General features: G+C 46.5%; 1 protein-coding gene across 2 annotated transcripts in view; it reads right to left on the bottom strand.

Moving 5' to 3' along the window:
* Positions 1-3,208, bottom strand: part of Tnfrsf9 (TNF receptor superfamily member 9) — a 9,168-nt gene extending 5,960 nt beyond the window's left edge. For both annotated transcript variants that reach the window (XM_010619875.1, XM_033767697.1), the window contains exons 1-5: positions 3,157-3,208; positions 2,403-2,585; positions 1,527-1,634; positions 997-1,134; positions 160-226 (exon numbers count right to left, since the gene is read on the bottom strand). In XM_010619875.1, the coding sequence (XP_010618177.1) occupies positions 160-226; positions 997-1,134; positions 1,527-1,634; positions 2,403-2,502 (413 nt within the window). In that variant the 5' untranslated portion in view covers positions 2,503-2,585; positions 3,157-3,208. The remainder of the gene's footprint in view (positions 1-159; positions 227-996; positions 1,135-1,526; positions 1,635-2,402; positions 2,586-3,156) is intronic.
* Between the last annotated feature and the right edge of the window lie 15,334 nt (positions 3,209-18,542).

The following is an 18,542-nucleotide window of genomic DNA, read 5'->3' as shown; positions in this document are numbered from 1 at the left end:
GGGGAGGGAGGGAAGGGGAGAGGGAGAGGGAGGGGAAGAGAGAGACAGAGATTCAGTCCCCACCCTGCAGGAGTGGGAAAGGTCCAGCAAGAGCAGGCTTTGTCTTTCACCCAGTTTAACCCAGAGTCTTTATCTGTAGGCAAAATGAAAGGTTCATACTTTGTCCAGGGCTGACACTCGCCGCCTCTCTTATCATTAAATGTCCCAAAGTAGCAGTCCTTACAACCTTGGAGAAAAATGACAGTGTGACAAAAAAATACACATTTTATCATTTCGTAACTTTCCTTATGGGGAGCACAGTAACACTTCTGACTTTGTACAACCTGGGCAAATTGATTCTTGAAACAAAACCCTAAGACCGCTAGGTTTATGCAGACTGTAGATGTCTAAAATGTGTTGAAATGCATGGTTTCCCTTTTGATCCAGCTATTGCCCTTCTGGGTATCTCCCCTCAAGACTTCAAGATATATCTCAGTGGTCTGTGCACACCCATTTTTATAGCAGCACATTTCACATTTCACAACAGCTAAGGCTTGGAAGTGGCCCATATGTCCGTCAACAGATGTGTGGACAAAGAAAACGTGGTATTTACACACTGTGGAGTATTACACTGCCATAAAGAAGGATAAACTTGAGGCATTTGTGCAAAACGGATGCACCTTGAGACTACAATGTTAAGTGGAGTAAACCAGACAAACAAGCTTAAATATCACATGGTTTCTCTTATATGAGAAGCCCAAACTATAACTAAAAGCAAAATTAAAAATGGATAATAGGGAAAAGGTGTGGTTTTGACTATTAACAAATGTCCCTGATTCAAATTTATTTCTACTCATGAAACATTATTTTATCAATTAAAATATATTATATATAAATTAAAGTAAGGCCCTGGCATCATACTTGATGTTGGCTGGTTACTCGTTACTGTAAGGCTCTAGGGGTCATACGACAGGTCTCCGTAACACACGCGGAGCGATGGAGGAGGCGCAGACCCACCGTCCTCTGTGAGCTCTTGACCCTGTGCACAGTCGGGGTAACACCTGGGGCAGCCTGGCCCTAAGCAGCGGAGCCCTGGAGCACACTCGCATTCGGTGTTGCTGGTCCGGGAACACGGCTTCCTGGTCCTGAAGACACCTGCAAAACCCGTCAGACCCTGGGTTAGACTCCGATTCATCTCCACATCCGGGAAGCCAATCTGTGCTTGGCAGTAAAATGCTGCTATCGTGTAGCCGCTCACGATGACTTCAGAGTGCAAGGGCTCATTTTAAATCTCCGTGAAGACATTTTCATGCTTTGTTAATGAATCTGCCCTGTCTTGTCAAGTGAATATCTCCTCTGAGATTTCAAAACGCTTAGCCTCAAGCAGTTGCTATACATTAAGTGATTTTTGCCAGGCTTGCCCACTGGCAGAGGAATCGACATCTTTGATGCTCAAAATTATCAACAGAAAGCAATCAGAAAAGAGGGAGTAAAAGCTCCTCTTCCCGGCAATCTTCCAGGTGAAGAACACATCTTTCAAGCTTTACCTTCGCACCTTCTGCACATGCTACAGACCATCTGTCCAAGTGTGCTGGAGTAACTATTTGGCGGGCAGAGAACACAGGTCTGGTCCTTATTTTTCCCACAGAAAGTACCTAAAAGAGGCAGATAATAGACGTACATGTTTGACATTGGCCACTCACCACTCCACCTGAAGCACTGTGACGTTTGTAAGAAAATGAGATGATCTGTTCTCAAGATGTCACAGTGACACACATTTGTTTGTCGATTGACTTTTTAAAGTTATGCATTGGTAAGACTGCCCTTCACATAATCACAGAATTACTCTCCTTTCTCCATTGGATAAGACAGGACGATCTGCCATCCCTCACTAGTGCACCGAGGTTTGTGTGTCTGACCCCTCACTGGGTTAAACCAGCTCCCACCTGCTTATGCCCACAGATTTAACATAACTGTAACATTTCCTGAGTTTTGCCATGTGCTATGTACTGGTCTAAGCCAGCTGTAGGATCCTTCCTGCCAATCTAGATCCTGAGACAGGTTCTCTCATTATCCCCAGTTGACAAATTTGGGGCCCCGAGGTCAAGTGACCCGGCTGTGTTCACACAGCTAGTTTGTAGCATCCAGCAAACATGTGCAAACAAATGAATCAAAGACCATGAAAAGGAAGCTAGAAGCAGGGGGCAGTGGCCCACCCTGTTATCCTAGCGTTCTGGGAGGCTGAGGCAGGAGGTTCCCAAGTTGCAGCCCAACCTGGGCAATATAGCACCTTAAATAGCTAAAAATAAAAATAAAGGGGCCAGGGGTATAGCTCGGTGCAAAGGCTCTGACTTCAATCCCTAGTACACACACCCCCAAAAAAGAGCTAACCCTAGCGAGGTCACTGCTGACTCGTTACTCACCAGCTGGACAGTTGCTGCAGGAATCCAGCATTGACCTCGTCCTCTCAAAATTCGTGACCAACAGCACAGCCGCCACTGTGCTGTAAAGGCTTCTTCTCATGCTGAGATCTTGCGGAGGCTGGACCCCACCAGAGCGGACCTCAGGAGAACTGTAACCAAATCAATGGCCTCGCCAATGTCACCCTGCAGAATGTAAAGGTTTCCAGAATTGGCTACATTTCAGTGGTGATTTACACAGATCTCAAAATGCAACCGTATGGAAAAGTAGCAAGTTTGTAGCAACTTCGAGGAGAAGGCCAGCAGCCCTGTGCAAATGCTAAAGCCTAAGGGTGACATTTCCAACATCGTCTGGGCGGGGGGACAAAATGCAAAACTAACAACAGCAAGAACTTTTGGGGACATCCACAGACATTTAGCATCAGTTCTCAACAATGCCAGGCCCTCACAGAGGCGACTGCTTGCTGTGAGCGAGCATCTAAGCTGCCAGCGCCAGGCAAGACCTCTCTGCTCAAGTGTGTCTCCTTAGACTTCCTCCGAGACGCGCCTATTTTGAGATTTGAAGATTTTTAGACGCTTCCTTTAAAAAAAAAACAAAAACCAAAACCAAAAAAGCAATCTGTACATAAAGAGCTGTTGGAGAGCAGTTCTTGCAGATCAGAAGGACAGGAAGTCTAGAAATGTGTAAGAAAACCAGAGGCTCCTAGGCCGGTCCCCCCTGCTCCGGCCCCCAACCCGTCTCAGATACTGCACCAACCTTGCAGTCCCAGAGCTGCAGAGCGCTTTTGGTGGTGACCGTGGGGACAACAGCACGCAGTGAGCTCTGAGCCTGCTGTGGGGCTGCAGGTTGGCCTAGGGCTGTGACTCAGCCGGGTGGGGCTTCGTGGGAAGTCCACCCACCCAGGAGGTAGATCTCACCCCAAATTGCCTCTTCAAAAAATTAAAACACAGGGCCGGGTATTTAGCTCAGTGGTTCCACTGCCTGCCTCACAAGCACAAGTTCCCGAGTTTGATCCCTGGTACCAAAAAAAAATTAAAACAGTCCACTTTACAGTATAGGATTCACGGATTTTTGTATATTCCCTGCACGAGAACCTCTGAGTGTTTCTTGGAAACAGCTCTCTCCCGTTGGGAAGAGGATCTGCCCTTTTAGTAGCTCTTGGGGTCAAAGCTTTGAGATTCCAAGGGTGAAACCATTTCCAGTAAAGACCGGTGCTTTCACCACACGCTGGCACCTAACTCCAAAGATCCCAGATGCCAGGCGCCTTGGCGACACCCTGGGCCCGTCTTCTGGGGTGGAAGCCGGGCTGGGCTGGCTCCCATCTTCTGTGATGGGGTCGGGAAGGAGGAGGCCAGAAGCAGGAGAGCCCTGCAGCCTTGTGTGACGTCCGCTGGGGTTCTTAGAAAACCAGGACCTTAGATTTAAAAGAAGAAGAAAAAAGGAAGACCGGGAAGAGGAGAAGGAAAATGACATGAAGAACGAAGAGAAGGACTGTGAGGACCAAGTTTCCAGGTCACGGTGGGCTCCATGCCCCTTACCCAGAATAGAGTAAATGCAAAAGTTCCCTTCTGTAAAATTCCATTCTGTGTGACAGTCTCTCCGTGTTTCTGTTCCTCTCTTAAGGGCAAGTTATCCTAGGGCATCTCCACCCTGTTTCTGCTCCTCTTTTTTTTTTTTTTCAGCTTTAATTGAGTTTATTGGTACATTTTAGGGATACAGTACAGTTACACTCATTGTTGGTCTTGTACCTTTCTTTTCATTATCTCACATTTTTTTCTTTTCCCTTTTTACCCTTCCCCTGCCCATCCCACCTTCCCTACACCTTTAGCTCCTTTCTTCCCATTTCTCAATGTCGGTAATCTTATTAGGATCTTATGTATTATTGCAACTGGAATATTACTCAGCCATAAAGAATGAGAAAATAGATTCATTCATAGGAAAATGGATATATATTGAAGATATACTCCTAAGTGAAGTAAATAAGGCACACGTGTAAATACCGAATAGTTTCCCTGGTGTGAATAATCTGCTCCTCTTTTAAGATCCCAAGATGAATTCTTTTCTGTTTGATTTAATTAATATAGGAATTAGTTATAGCTGATATAGCCACCTACTGATATCTTAGCTTGCAAAATCAGATGATCTAATAAAAAGAGAAATTGATTCTGCGAATGTAGGCATTAAGTAATTTTCCAATAAGCACCCTCCCGGTGCCCCTTGAATATCCAATGATATATAAAAGCCCTCCCAGTACCCCTCAATTATCCAATGATAAGCGAGAGCTAAAAATAGAAACCATAAAAGGAAAAAGTCTCCCTAACACTATATAACCCTGCTTCAAAGAAGGATCTGGGCTCTCGGTCTGAAGCCACTGTGACGGTGACACCTGAGAGTCCAGGCTCGAGCTTGCAATGAACTCCTCTTGCAACTGCATCGGACCTGACTCCTTGGTGGTCTTTGCAGACTTTGCAACTTGGGCACAACAGGACGAGGACAAGAGGATGGCCAGGGGCTCTGAATGGAACATGTCCCTCCCCCCATGTTCAGGGACCCCAGAAGGACGACTGGGAGCTCTCTGGGAGCAGGGAGGTCATAGCAAGAGTGCTGGACTTCGGCAGACTTTGTTTCATGGGTCAAACAGGAAAGCGATTTTCCTGAGTGTGAGGTGGGGGACGAGTGAGAAGTGACCAAGCTGCATTTATCAAACATTTCTGCTGCGCCGGTGCTTCACAGTTTACACAATCCCAGGTGTGCCTCGACCTTCCTTAGGAACCCTCAGTGGCTCCCTACTGCCCAGGGCTCAAGGACTCGGTAGAGCCGACCCCAAAGTGGCCTTTTCAAAACATTAAAATACAGTCCACTTTAAAGCAGGGTTTTAGTATATTCACCACACTATGTAACCACCACAGGTATACAATCACAGAAAGTTTCCATTCACCAAAAAGAGGTCTTGGATCCACTGTCAGTCAACCCTACACACCTACAAACCTATCCCATCTCTGTGAATTTGCCTACTCTAGATATTGAAGAAAAATGCAATCATTTGATCACATTAATGCTGCCCACAAGTGGCATTTTTCACTTGGCCTGATGTTTTCAAGGTCTATTCACGTTGAGGCACAAACTGGCACAAATCGGCACTTTATTCCTTTTCAAGGCTGAATAATATTTCACTGTGTGGCTGTAGCACTTTTGGGGGGGGCGGTACTGGGGATTGAACTTCAGCACATTTTCTTTATCAGTTCATTGGTTGTTGGACACTTGGGCCAGTTCTTCTCTGGGTCTCTTATGAACAATGTTGTTACAAACCTGAACCAGCGTGTAGTTTTCTGTGGGGATCTGTGATTTCGGTCTTCTAGGGTACGTGCCTAGCAGTGAAGCTGCGCCTTGTGGTCACTGTGTGACTCCTAGACAAGCTGTTAGTTTATTTTCCACAGCTGCTGTGACTCTTCCCATTTCCAGCAGTGAATGGCGGTTTCGATTTCCCCGCTGACATTTGTAATTTTTCCATTTAAAACAACATTATTGTTGCCCTATTTGGTGTGAAGTGCTATCTTGGTGTGTTTTTTTGTTTTTGTTTTGTTTTGGGTTTTTTGTTTTGTTTTGTTTTCTTGTTTTTTTTTGCTACCGGGGATTGGACTCGGGTCCTTGCCCTTGCAAGGGAGGCCACCGAACTGCTGAGCTAAATCCCCGGCCCTTGTTTTTTGTTTTTTGTTGTTGTTGTTGTTTTTGAGACAGGATCTCACTATGTAGTTGAGACTGACCTGGAACTCACAGTGTAGCCCAGGCTGGTCTCGAACTCACAGCGATCTTCCCGCCTCAGCCTCCCAAGTGCTGGGGTTACAGGCGTGTGCCACCACGCCTGGCTTCAGTGTGGTTTTAATTTGCCTCTTACAATTTCATCACATCCACGTGTTTACACACATATTTACACGCACGCACACACACACACACGCACACACACGCACACACACACACACACACACACACTGGGTACGGGGAGCATCAGTGTGCAGCATGGCGATCCGGAACCCATGCTTTGCTGCTGCCACGCATGGATACGTGACCTTGGGCAGATTTCTGAACCTGCTGAAGTCTCTGTATTGGTGGGCACAGCTATACTGCACATGAACTTCCTTCAGTGAGGCCTAAGTGAATCAGTACTATGCTTAACACAATGCCTGGCATAGAACTCGCAAGAAAATAGAACTAGCTGTGCACAATAGTGCATACCTATAATCCTGGCACTCTGGGAGGCTGAGGCAGGAGAGTCACAACCTCAAACCCAACCTGAGCAATTTAATGACCTTGTCTCAAAGTAAAAAATATAAAGGACTGAGTTCAGTACCCAGTACCAAAAAGGAAAGAACTGTCATGAGACATTATTTTGAAATATTCCTTGTCCAGCCCCACACTCTAATCATCAGTAAAACAACCGCAGGGCAGGCAGCCACACAGAGAAGGGAAGAGGGGCCTGTCCACACAGCGTGCTCCCCCAGTCCCAGGAGCCCAGTGACATTTGAGAGCTGGCCCTGACCTCACTCTGGCAGAACTGGCTGCACAGAGGAGCAACACACCACAAAAGTCAGAGGGCTGGTGACCGCCCCGGCGCTCGGAAAGTTGCGTCTCAGGGAGGGCTCGGTTCACACGCGTTCTCTGCGCTCCGCTGAGCAGCGTGACCTTTCCCTGGGCTCCGTTCGCGGGTAACTCAGTGCTACCTACTCGCTGGGTTTGGGGTCGGCTGTGGGCAGAGCGGCACCGGAAGTCCCCTGCGGCGACACCCTTCCTTCCTAGCAGGCTAGCAAGTGGATCAGCTCACTCCCCCCAGCTCTTACAGGAGTCTCCACCAAGCAACAACAACAAAAACCCCCTCAAGATTGGCTTTATCGTCCTCCAGTTAAACCAAACTAACCACTGCAGAATTACTCCACCGAGTGCTCTGCCCAGCTTCATATTCCCTCACCACAGCTTTGGGGCTGAAATCAGCAGAGCAAGCCAAGGGGAATGATAATTCACCAGAAAGCAGGAAACGAACGCTCTTTCAGTGGTTTTCGTTTGCTTTAAGATGTGCATCGTATTACGTTAGACATTTCAGCCTTCTAATCTTCCAGGTGCAATCCTGAAATATCATAAAACCTTCCCAGACTAAGTCACAGATGGCTGCAATGGGGCACCAGCACTTTGGCACTATTAAAAATACTCCTCTCAGCTGGGAGTGGTGGTGCATGCCTGTAATCCCAGCACTCGGGAGGCTGAGGCAGGAGGATCGCTGTGAGTTTGAGACCACCCTGGGCTTCGTAGTGAATTCCAGGTCAGTCTCAACTCTACATAGTGAGACCCTGTCTCAAAAACAAACAGACAAACAAACAAACAAAAATACTCCTCTGAGGGCCGGGGATTTAGCTCAGCGGTTCTGCCACCTGCTTCGCAAGCGCAAAGTCATGAGTTTGATCCCCGGTACCGAACAAATAAAACTCATTTTATGTCTCTCACACGAAGCCATGGTTTTTGCCCTGTATCCATTGACCGTCGACCCAAAGCGGCCATCTCGAGTGAGTACGATTGTGAGTCTGAGCAGCACGAAGCCTCAACGCCTCCCAACAAGACAAGGATCGTGGTAAAGACAGCGGAAAGGGCTGTGGTGTGGCTCGGTGGTCCAGCGCCCGCCCAGTGTGTGTGAGGCTCCGTTCAATCCCTACAACTGCCAGACAAAGGAGCAGGAAGAGGGAAGGGAAGAAAGGTGGGAGGGTCCCTCCGAGTAAGCTTCCTTCACCCAGGTCTCCCCCGGAGGAGAAAAAGCGTTCCCACAGGCCAGGGTGACGTGGGTACCTGCAAGTCCTGCTCTTAGGCGAGGACACTCGGGAATCGGAGCACCCGGAGTCCCCAGCGTCTGTTCCTTCCTCTGACTGAGGTTTGCGGCGTCGGCGGGCCCTGTGAGCCATAGGCTTTGTGCCGGCTGCACACGAATCTCCAAATGCTGCAACATCAAGCGTTCACACTGTCCATCCTCTCAAACATACACAGACATAGATGTGATACCCAGTATAAGCACCACAGTGCTTACCGGGCGTGGTGGTGCAGGCCTGTAATCTGGTAGTCCAGTCTGGGAGGCTGAGGCAGGAGGATTGAAAGTTTGAGCTTTGCCCGGGCAACCTGATCCACTTAGGGGAGAGCCTGGCTCAAAAGAAAAAAAAAATCACAAAGGACTGAGGATGTGGCTCACTGCCGAGGGCCTGAGTTCAATGTCTAGTACTGCAAAAACCAAACCCAACCCAACTCGATAAAGCGACAAACCAAAACGAACAAAAAATACTGATGCTTCACTGTTACAGGGACAGAGGGAGGTTTAAATGAGCAAGACTCAGTATGTATATGTACCAGTTACCCAAGATGAGTGTAATTATTCTGTATCACAAATATATATAAATAAAATAGAATCACCTCAGATGACATTGAACCCCCAGAACTGCAAATAATTTTAATTTTTATAAAAGTAATACAATTTAAGTTTCAGAAAAGTTAAAAATCTCACATTATTTAAATATTTCATATCTAGCCATTACAATTTATATTTTTAATTTTAGTAGGTGCAAACATGCGCATGAAAATAAGAATTTGAAAAATCTTTAGAAAAATAACTTTTTAAAAACAAACATGAGGCCAGGTGTGGTGGTGCACGCCTATAATCTCAGCACTGGGGAGGCTGAGGCAGGAGGATCACCACATGCTCAAGGCCAGCCTGAACTACAAAGCAAGATCCTGCCTCAAAAAAAAGTTTTTTTTAAATACATGAAAAACAATTTTAACTTAAAAATCCTACATTCTTAAATTCACATTTTAGAGTAAATACAGTACCTACAATTTCTGTATTCATAGGGTCTGATTATCTTTAATCATTTAATTCTCTAGGTCATTACTCTCACCAATACACAAGTTATGTGAAATTCTCTACTTTAATGTGTGAAATGGAAACAAGAAAGAATACATTGTATGAAGCAAACACAGGAACCAGCATAAACATCTCCTCAAAGAACGACCCCATGAACGACCACCTGGATGTGCTAGCCTCCCTGTAACCTGTCTCCCTCCTTGGGACCCAACATGTTATTTCCTCAGTTTATCATCCTGGAAACTACACTCCAACTCGAACTTGAGATTCTCCTGCCTCAGCTTCCCAGAGTCCTGGGGCTACAGGTGTGTGGTACCACACCTGGCTTAACCTACCCAATATTTGAAAGATCATCTGTGGTGTGGTAATATATGGACTATTCCCCTAACATATGCCTGCCCTCATTTCAAGAAAATCATGAGCATAAATGGTATTTTAGGATAGCCATCAGAACTGTAATGTGAAACGAAGACACCTATTACTTCCGGCTGGCTTCCTGCACTGTAGAAGCTACACTAAACGTGCGAATTTACCTTTTCTTTACATCTTATCCACTGGACCAGGTGAGAACCACCGTGACCATCCTAGTGTTGGAGAGAGAGAAGCCACCGAGCCGGGTTGAGTAGCCCAACGCCAGCCTCTCCTACACCCTCTGCTACGTCCTAGCTTTGGTTCCACGACCTTACTGCTAACAGCCTGGGAGCTCACCGGCCCCGCTGTGCCTGTGTTACCGCCACTGCGTGGGCAGGTCAGGAAGGGAGAAGACAGGGACCGAGCCCAGGACTTCGGATTCAAGTGGCTGAGGGTCCCGGAAGCTTCCAGTGCCCGGTGAATGAACCTGAATGAATGCGGGAGAGTGCTGACTCAGCACTCAAGGGCCGGCTGTCAGTTCAGTAGTTTGAGAACTCAGTTGGAAACCACAGGTTTCGTCTGCATGAATGACTACCAAGAAATGGGCGGACAATTTATCTGACCTTTGAGAACTGATGACAGCGGAATCAATAGCCCCGTCCTAGCTGCTTTTCAGAGCAATCTAAAAAGCTATTTTGAACCAAGCTAGCCCTGGGGGGTACAGCATGTGCTGAACGTGAGCAAGGCCCTCGTTTTGAATCCTAGCACACATTTTTAAAAGAATTTGGTAAGAGCGTGCAACCAGAAACTGAAGTCAGCAAGCATTCTTTACCTTAAATTCTGACCAAGATAGCAGCCAAGTGCCACTAAAGAGGAAAGACATTCGTTGGGCTGCAAGTGACAAGTGTCACAATCAAAGCAAAACTACCCCCCAAAGCAATATCCTGGAGTGGGGTGACTGCACTGAGGGCCAGCTAGGAGGGCCAGCGCTACCCTTGCCCTCACCTTAACCTACTTGACATCATGTATCTGCTGATTTCATAAATTCAAGTACCGTCAACCCACATTCAGGCATTTTTTCCTGCAGATAAAAAGCAAGCTATCAGAAGACAGATTTGGTTTCCCCTGAACTTTTTTTACTTTTGTTGCTCTTGGATCGAACCCAGGGCCTGGCACATGCTAGGAAAGTGCTGTACCACTGAGCTACATCCTTACCTCATTTTGAATGTTATTTTGAGACACAGTCTTGCTAAATTGCCCAGTCTGGCCTCAAACTTGTGACCCTCCTGCCTCAGGCTCGCCCCTGAGCTTTTAAATGATGGTATATTCTCTACAAAAGAATCCCACTCACAAGGCATTCTAGATTTTCCACCACTCCTGTTTCCTGTTTCCTTTATGACAGTAAAAGCCACTGGTTTTCATTAACTCCCTGCTCTTCTAGTTAAATATCAACTAAATTGGAGCTCTAATTACTTGTGTGCAAGATGAAAAATACTGTGTGTGCCTGTGTGTATTTCTGCAGGATCTGTGATACCTATTCTTGAGCAAATCCAAGTTTCATGTCACTGTTATGGCTCATGTTCAGATGTGCCCCCAAAGCCTCACTTTCTCAGAGGGGCCTGAATCTGCCATGTGTGATTGACTCATGCTGGGGCCAGACCTGAGTGCTGCTCGCCCTAAGTAGTCTGAATAAGATAAAAGGGCAGAAAGACACTGTTAAGATCCCTTGTTGCTTTTGCTGCTTCCACTGCCATGAACTGTTTACCCCTCTGGCCTTGGAGCCGGCCAATTATGCACTGAAATTTCTATGATCTGTGAGCCAAATAACCCTCTCCCCTTTAACTTTGGGTATCAGGTGTTTTGTCTCAGCAAGGAAAGAAGAGTAACACACACCACTATGTTATTCCTAGGGCTGAGGAGTGTAGCTCAGCAGTAGAACAGGTGCCTAGAGCATCAAAATAAATAAATAATTTAAAATGATGAATTGTTCTCCTTCATCAATTCAATGAATTCCACTCGTTTTTATTTCAGTGCACTTATGCGTATGATCTAACTTGCTTTCTCCTGTGCACCTGCCACACCCCTCTAACAGGACTTCCTTGGTGTTAATGTCTCATCCCAGTTGCAGGAACTTTATTTTGCTGTAGTCTTGTTTAAAATGCTCCTCTTCTCCCCTCTGTATGACTTGTTCCCTTCTTAGATTTCCTCTTCAAAGAAAAAAAAGCAGTCGACCATTCGCGCACACACACTGTATGTGTGTGTGTGTGTGTGTGTGTGTGTGTCCCCAGGGTGATTCTCTCCTCTACTTCCTTCATAGTACCTGTGTCAGCCTGGCACGGTCATGTGCAGCATAAAGACATTTCCATCAACAGCAGACCATATATAGCTCGTTCGTCCCCTAAGATTATCATTTATGATATCACAGTCTTCTTAGTGTGCAGATGCACATCTGTGATGTTCGCAAAATTGCCCAATGATGTATTTCTCAGAATGTCTTGTCATTAGTTGGCACATGATGTACCTAACCGTGTGGGTTTATCGCCTGCCTCCCCCTCCCCTAAGAAAAGCTAAATGGCACGGGGCGTTGTTAGTTCCATGTTACCTCCCTGGCACCCAAAGCATTGCCCAGAGCTCAATAAAAACTTCTTAAATGAATCTACCTTCACAGCCTTGAGAGAAAGGAAGAGGTTACATAACTAAGACAAGGCCACACAGCCTTAGAGATGTAACTACATAGGACAAAGGGCAATGTGAACACAAAGTTTCCTGGAGGGATTGGCCCTGCGATCGTGTTTTCAGGATGGAGAACACAATGAAAGGGTGACTGGCAAGAGACCTGCTTCCACAGAAGTATGAATAAGCCAGAGCACAGAGTTTATTCCAAGGATGAGGGCGGATAACGAGGTTTGAACCACACTGTGGCAGGATTCAAACTGGCTGGCACGCCGGCTATTCACTCTAATCCGAGTAAAGCCAGGCAGCAGAACACAAACCACAGGCATGCAGAAGATGACCGACATATTCTGTCCTCACCCCAGGGTTAGTTAACTGCTGAACAACCTCAGGAGTAAGTGGCCTCGAGGAAAGGAAGGGACCTCAGGTTGCACGCAGGGAGCCAGCCAGGAGGATTTTTAAAAAATTATTATTAATTTTATTGGTACATTTAATGTATACAATATGACATTCATTGTTGGAAGGAGTTTTGCTAGATTCAAATGCCAGCAGCTGAGCCGGGCACATCATCTGCCCATTGAGAGAAATGTTGATGTGGCTTCAGGATCTTGTATGTTTCCAAAATATTGGAATCTGAGAGAATTACGGAAGCAGAATTAGAATAAAGAACCACAACCGGAAATAACGAAAAAGGACTCAACATTTCCATTCCTTTGAGCTTAAAGATTTCACTTAAGATTCTCCCTACCTGGGGGCAGGCACCACTATTCACGTTACTGAAACCCTGAGCAATCGGATTCACTCTCACTTCTAAAACCTAAGACCCCCCAATAACTTTGAGAACGGCAGTATTTTCCATGAACCTGAGTGGAACAGAAGCAGAAAGTGTTGCGCAGAGTCCGGTTTTGTTCTCTCACCGGTCTTCGCAGACTGTTTCCAAAGTGCCACCGACGAGGTGACTAATACATCAGAGCCAGGACTGATTACTGAAGACTCCCCAGCCCTGTGGGACCGGAAACGGCCCCCGCAGGACCCAAACACCAGGACATGCTCAGCGATGATGCCTCGCACCCGGGAGGCTACACACTTTCCCTGGCAGTCCTCGGGGCTGCGGCGGAGGCCCACACGTGGCTCTGGACAGACTCTGATTTTGCGCCGCGCCGGGTTAGGGTTCTCGCAGGCCCATACAAGGAACAACTTCCCTTCTCACCACGCCCCCGTCCCGCCCACTGAGGCCGGTGCGGCCAATCCCGTGTATCGCCGGTCGCGACCGGTCGCGACAGCCGGAAGTAGGCATACGTCACTGCGGGTGAGCCGCCCCGTGTCCGGCGCCCGCGAGCCGAGGGAGTCGTGCATGGCGTACCCGCTGGGGGGCTTTTCACACCGGGTGGGATCCGAGGCCAGGTTCTTCCTGGACTCTTCACAGACTTGGGCGTCAGAATTTCCTCCTTACGCCAGCGCTACCTCAAATGTCAGGGCTCGCCCACTCTTCCCCGGTCTCGGCGACCTAACCTTTCCGGGGCTCCGAGGGGAAATTCGCCGAGTCGGCGAGACTTCTCCAGAACCTACCTTGACTGCTTGTTGAAAGATACACTTAGGGCCGCGGATTTAGCTCGGTGGTGCCGCCACCTGCCTCGCAAGCGCAGGGTCCCGAGTTCGTATCCCTGGTATCAAATTAAAAAAAAAAAAAAGAGAGAGAAAAAGATACATTTATTTGATACCTCAACTTACTATCTCAGTTTAAATTCCTCCTAGTCACGGAATCGTGAAAATGATGTCAACTTCCCCACTGCCCATGAAATGATTTTGATGTGAAAGATAAGGAACTTATTAAAATAGGAATAAGAAATCGGATGGTCGCAGCGTAAACTACAGCGTCCTATAAATGTAGTCATCGAGAGCAGCAAAGAAAATCCGTCAAATAGCATGGTGACGTCAGCAAGTAGCTACCAGCACCTGCGTATAGACGCTGACCAACACTGACCGAGAGAATGGAAGGTCCTGTCCTGGAGTTCACGGGACCAGGAGGAGAAGACAAAATAGACAGGAAAAGAACATTGGAACGGGGTAGAAACCCGTTTAGGGTGTTTACTTAGTAAGATGTGAAGATGCCAAATGTAACCGTCACCCGTGAAAAAATAGTAAAGGGCCTGGTGTTTCTTCTCAAGGATGATTGGGATGACTTCGGGTAGAGTTGTTTCAGAACCCGGATGAGAAGGGCCATGGGTGGCTGTTGCTACCATGGTAATGCTGTGTTACTGAACCTGAGCTCCACAAGGCAGAACAAAAGCTGTTTCTTTAAATGTTAGAGCTGCTGCAATAATCGTGAGGTCTTTGAAAACAGCGACGGTTTTGTACTTCCCACAGTGCATAAAAACTTTGTCATGTGTAAAAAGGTAGTGGACAGGATGGGGTGGTTTTGCCTGGAAATAGGGAAATGGGCTAGGAGGTGTTTTCATTGCCAGTACAAGAGCAATGATTTTTGGTAAATGCTTGGCTTTTTTGGCTGTGTTTTATAAATGTGTGATGAGAAATGTGTCTGAACTACAAAGACTCATGAGTGTCACTGACATTATTAACTGCCAGAGCCATTGGTGGGTAGAGTGTGAAGTTTGGCATCAGAATATCTGAATTTGACCAAGACTGAGGACCTTATACAGTCATTTCACCCTTCTGGACCTCAATCTTTGTATCCATAAGATGAAAAAGTACAGTAATACCTTCCAGAAAGTCAGTATATTATGTCTAAAGCCAACACATGAGAAAGAAAATATTAGCATACAGTTTAAAAATACCGACATAATTACCAGAAGAAATAATTTCAAAAGGTCAAGATACTTGCTTGTGGGGTGCAGAACTGAGGGTCGGGGAGGACCAATTCTAAGGGGTGCAGCTATGAGTTAGCTCTGCTCTCTAGCAGCCCCTGCCTGGCACAGCCTGCCACTTGGCACGGTTTCTCTGTCAGGTTACCATACAGGGTACCCAGGTGGCTCTATTCTGAAACCCAGGCTGTGGGGCAGTGCTAACTTCCCTGGGGAAAATACTCCTGGCAGTTCAAAGGTGTAAAAGCAGAGGCCTGGTCATCGGGTCGGTGCTGCACCAGGCTTTGGTGGGTCCTCTGTTAATATCTCTTTGGCCAAAACAAAGCCAAACCCTGAAGTTAAGGGACAGGAAGTACATGTAGGTGCAGGTGGCTTCAGAAGTGGCTCAATCTACCATGATGTTTGAGTTGTTGAAACTGTGAAGTGTACAAGTTGGATAAAGCAAACTCAGATCCACTTTGGTTCTTGATGGTGGTGAATACGTACATCTTTTCAAAACAAAATTCCAGAGCTGGAACAAAACAGTCTTCTTTTAGCTTTTAGCTTTCCTTCCAACTACCTAAATCTTTCCTGGTTTGGTTTGGTTTTGAGACAGGGTCTTGCTGTGTAGTTCAGGCCGGCCTCAAACTCACTATGTAGCCCAGGCTGGCCTTGAACTTGTGGTGATCCTCCTGTTTCAGCCTCCTGAGTACTGGGATTTCAGGTGTGTGCCACCACACCCAGCTACCTCCTGGGTTTTGAGCCACATGTCTAATCAGTCTCTCCCCCTACCCTCCATACTCCAAAGCTCAAGGGAATGGCTTTCACCTGCTTTTCTCCTGAACAACCAAAGGTGAAGTCATTCTGGAATCCCTAAAATGCTTTCTTCTTAGACTACCAAGTGATTAAGAGATTTTCAAACATTTTCACAAGCACAGAGTGCTGCATACATGACTTTACAACCTTCAAAATTAAATAAAAAGCACTAATCTCACATATTGCTGTCAAGAGTGCTGAGTGGTTCACCTTGTGTGGGGCTGTGGTCCAAACGCACGCCCCTCTTCTGGGCACCCCCCCCACTGTACGTGCACAAGCATGTCTTGTGTGTAAGGTTACTAGGCGCAGAGCTGTCTGCACAGAAAATGATGAAAATAACCTTTGTGATCAGTGGGGCACTGTAGGTCTCCTACACAACATGCCCATGGGTATACTATGGCGGAGGGGTTCCTTTTGCTGTGGAAGGATTCCAAGCTGTTTCCACGATGTGTGTGCAGGTGTGGGTGTAGGGGAAAGTTCAGAACAAAGTATAGAGTGCACAATTTTATGAGAGGAGGAAAATAATAGTTGTATTTGTGTGAAGTGCTGGAGGGTGGTGTAAGAACATAGGCGGTAAGGGCAGAACATCACAGGGAGGGTGTAACTTTTAGTGTCTTGGGTTTTGAAATTGGTAAATGTCTGAATGTTCACACTGAGAGCACAGTGGCACATACATGCAACTCCAGCAGTCTGGGAGGGAGGAAGATTCCAAGTTTGAGCCCAGCCTGGGCAAGTTAGCAAGAGCCTGTCTCAAAATCAAAAACAAAAAGGACCGTGAATGCAACTTACCGGGAAGGAGTTCAGTCCTCGGTACTGAAAAAAGCCCAAAGCGTTGATATTCAAAAACTTAGAAGAAATAAGCTAATGTAAATAAATGCAATCCATTAAGTTCCTTTTAGACTTGCCCACTCGGCACTGCTTCAATCCTTTGAGACAGCAGCAGCAGCAGCGAACAACCGTTTCTAATTTAAAAAAGCTATTTTTTTGTACAATTCTGTACACCTTATCTATGGAGCTGGATATCATGTTTGGGTACATACACCTTGTCTTATACAGTTACTGTAATTTTTGCTGATGGTACCATACAGTACAGTGCTGTAGTTTATGTTATTACACATTACAGTACTGTGCTACGCAAATAAAAGCAAAATCAACAAATTGGAGTTTCCTTTTCCCCCCATTAAGTTTTTTGGTACATTTAAAGCCAACAATACAGTTACAATTATCATTGGGATCTTGTACCTTTACATGATATGTGTATGATATCCCCATACCCTTGACCTCCCTTCACCCCCTTCCCCCTTTCCTATTTACAAAGACTTTGTTTCCATTTTTTTACATTTTTTCTTTTTCCTTATTTCCTTTCCCCTCCTCTTCCCACTTCCCCTTTAGCCATTTTCTTCCTATTTTACACTATCACTTATACCATTTGAACCTTATTCACACTTTTAGTTTTTCACACCAGAGAAACTATTCAGTATTTACTTGTGTGTCCTATTTATTTCACTTAAGAGTATAGCCTCAATGTGCATCCATTTAGCTATAATTGTCTCTAGTTTCTCATTTTTATGGCTGAGTAGTACTCCATTTTATAGAAAAACCACATCTTCTTTATCCAGTCTGTCTCCAGTTGGTGGGCATTTGGGTTGTTTCCAGGTCTCAGCTAATACAGACTGTGCCACTACAGACATGGTTGCACATATTATCACTGTGGTATTTCTTTTAATTTTGGGGGGAAGACACCCAGCAGGGGGATAGCTGGGTCAAACGGGACCTCTAATCCTAGTTCTGTGAGGCATCTCCACATTGATTTCCACAGTGATTGCACCAGTCTGCACTCCCACCAACAATGGAGAAGGGTTCCTTTCTCCCCACAACCCCGCCAACATTTGTTATTGTGTGATTTCTTGATAGCCATTCTTTGTGGGGTAAGGTGGAATCTCAAGTGTGGTTTTCATCTGCATCTCCCATATATTTATTTACTGCTTTTACTTGTTTGTCTGAGAAATGTCTGTTCATTTCAGATGCCCGCTTTTGGATTGGGTCTTTGTATTTGGAGGGTGGAGTTTCCTTTGACTATTTATTTGTTCTGCATATTGTAATGTACACACTATATATGATTCCTCATTTAACCACCAAGTTGCTGAAATAGAGCTCGTTGAATGAGGAATGCCTGTGTTGGGGACTGAACCAAAGGGCCTTTGCACTATACATAAACTGCCTTGGGCTGAGCTTGAACTGCCTCAGCCTCCCCGTGTGTGGGGACACAGGCGTTCGCACCACGCAAGGCAGCAGCAAGACCTTCCGAGGCTCTCTGTGAGTCAGTGCTGGACAGTCGCCCGGCACCTGGTGACCAGGATTGGGGCCAGGGCCAGGATGACCTGGAAGAAAGGAGCCTAGCAGATCGGGGGCAAAACCCGAGACGGTGCGGGAAAAGGGAACAAAGGGAGCCGAAAGAGCACAGCAGAAACGCGAAGGAACTAGTCTATTTCATAAAACAGCCCGGACGTCGCCCTACTGCGAGCCGGAGTAGAGCGCTTTACACCCCTCCACCCCAGCGCCCGGCCGGCGGGACGTACCATTGTCGGAGCGGTATGGGGGGGGGGGGGGGA

Source organism: Fukomys damarensis, unplaced genomic scaffold (genome assembly GCF_012274545.1).
Source record: "Fukomys damarensis isolate Sample0158 unplaced genomic scaffold, DMR_v1.0_HiC HiC_scaffold_23, whole genome shotgun sequence".
NCBI classification, from domain to species: domain Eukaryota; kingdom Metazoa; phylum Chordata; class Mammalia; order Rodentia; family Bathyergidae; genus Fukomys; species Fukomys damarensis.
Note: the sequence above shows the minus strand (reverse complement) of the source record. Positions and strands in the feature narration are given on the sequence as shown.